Source organism: Elephantulus edwardii, unplaced genomic scaffold (genome assembly GCF_000299155.1).
Source record: "Elephantulus edwardii isolate Elephantulus edwardi_28Jun2011 unplaced genomic scaffold, EleEdw1.0 scaffold00137, whole genome shotgun sequence".
Classification (NCBI taxonomy): domain Eukaryota; kingdom Metazoa; phylum Chordata; class Mammalia; order Macroscelidea; family Macroscelididae; genus Elephantulus; species Elephantulus edwardii.
Genome location: NW_006399887.1, coordinates 4,566,964 through 4,573,595, shown reverse-complemented (window position 1 = coordinate 4,573,595; position 6,632 = coordinate 4,566,964). Strand labels below are relative to the sequence as shown.

At 38.4% G+C, this 6,632-nt stretch overlaps 1 protein-coding gene across 1 annotated transcript in view; it reads left to right on the top strand.

Annotated features, from left to right (window-relative positions):
- ATP10D (ATPase, class V, type 10D) overlaps positions 1 to 6,632 on the top strand; it is a 118,392-nt gene that overhangs the window by 23,680 nt on the left and 88,080 nt on the right. The window contains 4 exon segments of the mRNA XM_006894180.1: positions 1,111 to 1,217; positions 1,506 to 1,637; positions 2,636 to 2,763; positions 2,882 to 3,134. Of these exon segments, the coding sequence (XP_006894242.1) occupies positions 1,111 to 1,217; positions 1,506 to 1,637; positions 2,636 to 2,763; positions 2,882 to 3,134 (620 nt within the window).

Here is a 6,632-nt window from a genome sequence, read left to right as displayed (position 1 = left end):
AGTGCTCTTTAGATCAGTGGTGGCAAAGCTTCATTTGGCATACTTTGGGCATACTCTTAGGAGGGGTTGTTCCTGGGAGAGAGACATCATACTTGAAAAGGTAGAGGCTTAATGAAGCAGAGGAAGGCTCTTAATAAGACGGATTGGGATAGTGACTACAGCAATGGGCTCCCCTGTGTTGGAGATGGTGAGGGTGGCGCAGGATAGCACAGGGTTCAGATCTGTTGTTCTTAGGGTTGCTTTGAGTCATATTTGATACAGTGGCACATAATAACAACCACAACAGCATCCTCCATTGTTTCATCAGGGTTGAAAATGATTATTTTTAAGAAAATGCCCTATAATCTGACAGGCATGTGGTTCAAACTCACCAGTTTTTCTGTGGGAGAATGATGGACAGTCTCCATTGGTGAGAACCCATTGGAGGGTCACCTATGGGTCAGTTCCAACTCAACAACAGTGGTAAGAAACTGTACTGCAGTCAAATCCATCAGCTGCTCCTTGGGAGAAGGGTGGGCAGTTTCTTGCCTTGCTGTTCATTTCCTCTGAAAATCTATTGGAGGGTCAGTTCTCTAAAGGTCAGTTTCAACTCAATGACAGACAGCAATACAACAACAACAACAATAACAACAACAACATAAAGAACTTCAGGAATTCAGCTGCTAACCAGAGGTCAAGAGTTTGAACCCATTACCCACTCTGTGGGAGAAAAATGAAACTTTACATAAAGATTACAACTTTGGGAACCTTGTTGGGCAATTTTATCCTGTCCTACAGGATTTACTAAGAGTCAAAATTGACTCCATGGCTGTGGGCTTGAATAAACAGCTTTGGTATGAAACTCATTGGTATTAAACTATCTAGAAATACAATATAAACTAGAAAAGCAGCATTATTATCTTGATAGTAGGATTGGGGTGTTGTGTTTTGTTTTTTTAAATCTTCTGCAGTGCCACATGCTGACAAATAAGCAATAACAGAAAACAATAGCATCAGATTTTTCATAGAACTTGCAATCGTTCTTATGAGCTGCCCAGCTTATGTTTTTCAAGTCAAGGAAACTTAGGAGCTGTGATTTTTATGTCCCTGTTCATGTTGTCTTTCTTATAGGGAACATTCCAACAAAGGACGTGTGGGTCTCAGCAAAGAAAATTTGTTACTAAGAGGTTGCACCATCAGAAACACAGAGGCTGTTGTGGGCATTGTGGTTTATGCAGGTTGGTGAAACTGCTGGTCGGTCTTTATTGTCTCCTCTCTGCTTTCCTACAAGTTAACATTTTCTGGGTACTCAGAATGCCGTCTAAGGAGCAGAAAGGAAATTTTATCTGGATAAGTGTAATCATTGGCCTCTGTTTTCTAAATCAATCTCAAAAGCAGAATAAACTGAGAAAATAAATTTTGTAACTATGCTTTACTAATTTGCCTGCTGGAGAGACTTTTCCATATGGCATTTGCTGGCTGGCTTAAATGTATACTTCCTCTGACATTTTGCATTTCCTACTTAGGTCATGAGACCAAAGCAATGCTGAACAATAGCGGGCCACGGTATAAGCGCAGTAAATTAGAGAGAAGAGCAAATACGGATGTCCTCTGGTGTGTGTTACTTCTGATTATAATGTGTCTCACTGGTGCTTTGGGTAGGTACACTGATTATTTGCCAACATTTTTTCAATAGGATATTAATTTAAAAGTAGTTTACTGTATAAGAGCATAATTGTAAAAAAAAAAAAGAAAGAAAGATAACTAGTGTGAAACATATATGGGAATCCGAGGAGAGGGAGGGCTGAGGATGGGTGGATTACACAATTTGGGGGCGGGGGAGAGTAGGAAATGGGAAGGATCTGGACAAAGGGCAATGATGGCCAAGGTCCAATGATGATTAATTTTATAAAACATAATGCATGAGAATGATTGTATGAAACACAAAGTGAATGAAGAAAAGAATGAGACACAATGTATACAAATTCTGTAAGCAAACAAAAAAACCCATTTATTTCCTTTCCCCCCTACTAGTTTACAAAATTCAAATACAAATTTGAACAAATTCTTTCAATTTCAATTTCCCTCAAGCCATTTATTGTTAAAATAACTTTTATAAATGATTGATTTCCATGTTGTTGCTGTGTGCATTTGAGCCAGAACTGACTCATGCATAACCTTCCAGTGGGTTTTCCAAGGAAGTAAATCTCACTGGGAGAGATTGTCTCTTTCTCCTATGGAGCTGTTGGGGGATTTAAACCACGTGCCTTTGGCTTGGAAGTTCAACTCCTTATCACTAAGGCATCCTAGAGAGCTTTTATTTACCAATACTTTCCTCTTACATGTTTATCTCTCTTATCTTTTGGCCTGAAAAACATTACTGGTGACTGTTTTCAATTATATGTTGTGATAATACCAAACAGACCTGCAAAGAGATTTATAGAAAGATCATCAGTGGCAAGACAGCTGTTACTTTTGGAATTTTAATTTGTTCCTCAAAGCAAACAATTGGTTCAAGCAAGACTAAAGTGAATCTCTTTTATGTGTAAGGTTTCCTATTTACATAATGGTTCAAGCAAGACTAAAGTGAATCTCTTTTACTATTTACATAATGTATATGTAGCCTTATTTTGATCCCTGTCCATTTTTTTGAAAGGGCATGGAATCTGGTTGAGCAGATATGAGGATGTACCCTTCTTTAATATCCCTGAATCTGACGGGCATGTCATCTCACCGCTCTTGGCAGGATTCTATATGTTTTGGACAATGATCATTTTGTTACAGGTAATATTTATTGAGCTTATCATATATTGTTAACCGTTTACCAACCTAGATTAAATTTGCCATCTTATTTTTTTAATCCCTCTTAATTTTCCTTTCATTGTTTGGTTCTTCTTCTTAGGTCCTGATTCCCATCTCTCTCTATGTTTCTATTGAAATTGTCAAACTTGGCCAAATATATTTTATTCAAAGTGATGTAGATTTCTACAATGAGAAAATGGATTCCACTATTCAGTGCCGAGCCCTGAACATCACAGAGGACCTTGGTCAGATTCAATACCTCTTTTCTGATAAGACGGGAACACTCACAGAGAATAAGATGGTCTTTCGAAGGTGCAGTGTGGCCGGCTTTGATTACTGCCATGAAGAAAATGGTGAGTGCTGAGTTTCATTTACAGTATTTATAGTCCATTGCAAGAATGCCCCACAATTTTTGTAACTAACGCATAGTTACAGAAGTTACGCAAGTGTAGGTTATTAGCAATCTCTTGCTCTTAATAAACAATGCTTTAATGAGCATCACTGTAGCTAAACCTCTAGATACATACATGTCTGCTCACTATTTTCCAAATGTTTTAATCACTGATTTCTATTGTCAAGAAGTATCTTGATCTTTCTTCACCTCTTTGCTTTTGTAGAAATGACTCAATGACTCATCTCACTCTCTGGGATGTATCTTTTAATAAAATTGTCTTTCCTTTCACCTTAAAAAAACAAACAAACAAAACCCCAACCAAAAAATAAGTGTCTTTATTATAATGATAATGTTTGCAGTGAATATAGTGCTATTTTTAAAAGATGCTGATTTTGTCTGTAAATGCATCTTAACTGTAGATACCTCCAGAAATTCTGGATTGGTTTAAAATACACATACACACATGGTTGCAAATATACATGCATGTTCTTTGAATAAGAAGGGGAGTAAATTAGAGACCAATGCTCCCTTTATCTTAATTCTGACATTATTTTTGTTGAAATGAAAACTATTTAGAATAGTATCTAAGAATAATCCATACTTTCAAGGTATTTTGGCAAAAGTGGTATCTGAGAGACTGCGATTTCTATAAATAGTGCTGCTTGGAAATAACCCCCTTCCACATATGTAACTAAATACATCTGAAACCACTATTACATATTCCAGACTTTACAGTTTGGATCTGTGTTTGATGGACTGGCAGTAGAAGGGACACCAGGGAATATATTAGGAGTATAAACTCACACACCACTTAAGAGTCTCAGTTTGAATCTGCATTTCAACAAAATCCCCATGTGGCTTTTATGAATGTTAATTATGTTAAGCACTGCTTTGAGACAGACTCTTAACCATGACTTATTTTACATATTTTTTTTTAAATTTTAGAATAATTTTAGAATTCAGAAAAGGTAGGAAAATATTACCGAGGATTTTGGTATATACCCAGAGCCAGTCTTCTCTGTGGTTAGTGTTTTCAAACTCACGACTGTGGCGCTGGTTTGGCCTCATAAGGACCTCTCATTGGATTTCTGAGGCTCTAAACTGGAATGATAGGAGACTGCTCATCTTTCCCCTTTGGAGCCCTTGGTAGTTTTGAACTATTAGGATAAGTGTGGCCTTGGAATACGCTACTGTACAGGCCGGCCGCACCACTCTACAGGCCGGCCGCACCACTCTACAGGCCGGCCGCACCACTCTACAGGCTGCCAGCACCACTACGCCTCCCTCAGCTAACGTCTTCTATCAGTGTCAGAAAAAGACTGGTAGTTCTAACCTGCCAGAGACTCTGCAGAAGAAAAGACTTGGTAACTAGGAAACCCCGCTGAGTTGTTCTACTTGGCACTTGGGTCATTGTGAGTCATAATTCAGCTCAGTGCCACGTAACAACAACAAATCCATGTCGATGCATTATTATTAACCAAAATCTGCATTTAATTGTATTTCCTTAGTTTTTATTGAATTTCCTTGTTTTAACCACAAGATCCCATCAAAAATACCACATCTCACTTGATCATGTTTTAGTTTACCCTGGCTGTAACTGTTCTTGGACATGTTGGGGTTTTTTGTTTTTAATGGTTTAGATAGTTTTGGGGAGCACTATTTATTTTGTAACACTAATGTGTCAAATGCGATAATGGGTACCCATGGTGGACAGAGTTTGGTGAAGCTCCTCGATTAAAACAATTTTGGAAGCAGGAGTGGCATCCACTTCTGAAATAGTTTGCCTCTGGAAACCCTATGAACCTGGAGAAACGAGGAAAGTTATACAGGTGTTCAGGTCTTTTGTTCATGGGGTCACCGTGAGTTGCCCATGACTCAACGGCACTTAACAACAGCAACAACAACATTTATTTTGTAGATTGTTCTTCAGTTTGATTTGTCTGGGCGTTACCTTTTTAATGGCCAGGTCATGATTTTGTGTATGGTGGCAACACAATAAATAATTTCCTACAATAAGGATTCTGGACTCCAACTGTCTAACCCACAAATTGTATCTCCATTCCCTGTGAATTGTGTGACCATGAACAAAATGTCTAATGTCTGTGTCTCAACAAACAAACAACCAAATCAATGACAGATAGTATCTATTTTCTAGGGTAGTTAAGAGACTGAGAAAAGGTAATTCACATCAAATTACTTAGAATAGAGACTGGTCCCCAGTAAGGCTTTGTAAGTAGTAGCTCCACTATTTATAGTTGTTGTTGTTGTTCTGTGCCATCAAGTTGCCTGTGACTCATAGCAACCCTATGTACAACAGCCCTAAACCCTACTCTATCCTGTGTCAATTTTATTATCTCTGATACATCTGCCCCCATTACCCCAGTGACTGAATCAATCCATCTCATTAAGGGTCTTCCTCTCCTGTGTTTGTCCTTCCACCCTCCCAAGCATGATGTCCTTCTCCAAGAACTGAACCTACCTTGCAGTATGTCCAAAGTATGTGAGACAGAGCTTCAGAATCCTTGCCTCCAAGGAGCAGCCTGGTTTTACCTCTTAGTAATCCATGATATACTTAATAATCTTCTCCAACACCACAGCTCAAAGGCATCAATTCTCCTTCTATCATCCCTTTTTATTGTCCAGCTCTCTGATGCAGAGCCTGTGATTCCAAAGACCATAGCCTGTATCAGGAGCACTTTGGTCTCCAGACTGGCATCGTTTTTCTTCAGTACTTTGTAGAGGTCTCTAATGGTAGACTTTCTGAATGCATAGTAGCTGCTTTAATTTTTATTAAAACAAAAAATATCCATGGTTTTTAAAGAGTACATAGTCTAATGTGATAAGCAGGCATACAAAAATAAGCTTATCGTGTTACGTTTTTTATGATTATTATCAGTGATTTTACCCTTTATTATTTTTCTTTTCAGGCAACTGGATTTTTTATTTCGATTCAGAGGTAGCAGTGAGCAAAGATTGACCCTTGAAAGCAGAATAGCAGTCATTTTTGTTACACTGCAAATATGGGGAATTAGTTCAGATCCAAAGGTTTGTGTATCAAAGACGCATGAATGTTACAATTGGTGGAAGCCCAACTAAGTGTGCTCTTTATTTATAAGACAAATGGAAGTGGAAATGCTGGAAATGCTTTGAAGATTAGCTCATAGTGCAAGGTTCACTTGGGTGATACAGTTGAGGGAAGCCGGTCTGAGTGTCGTCTTTGCTACTGTATTTGGTTCTTTGGAAAGCATGCTTAAAAATATTCCATAAACTCATTCTCACATTTCCCAATTACTGAATTAAGAGAGTTTCTTGGAGACAAAGATGAGGAAGCTTCGTCTCACAGACTTTGGGCATGTTGCCAGGAGAAGTTATTCCTTGGAGAGGGATGTCATGGTTGGGAAGTTGGAGGGATGACGAACAAGTGGAAGACCCTCAACCAGGTGGATCGACAGAGTGA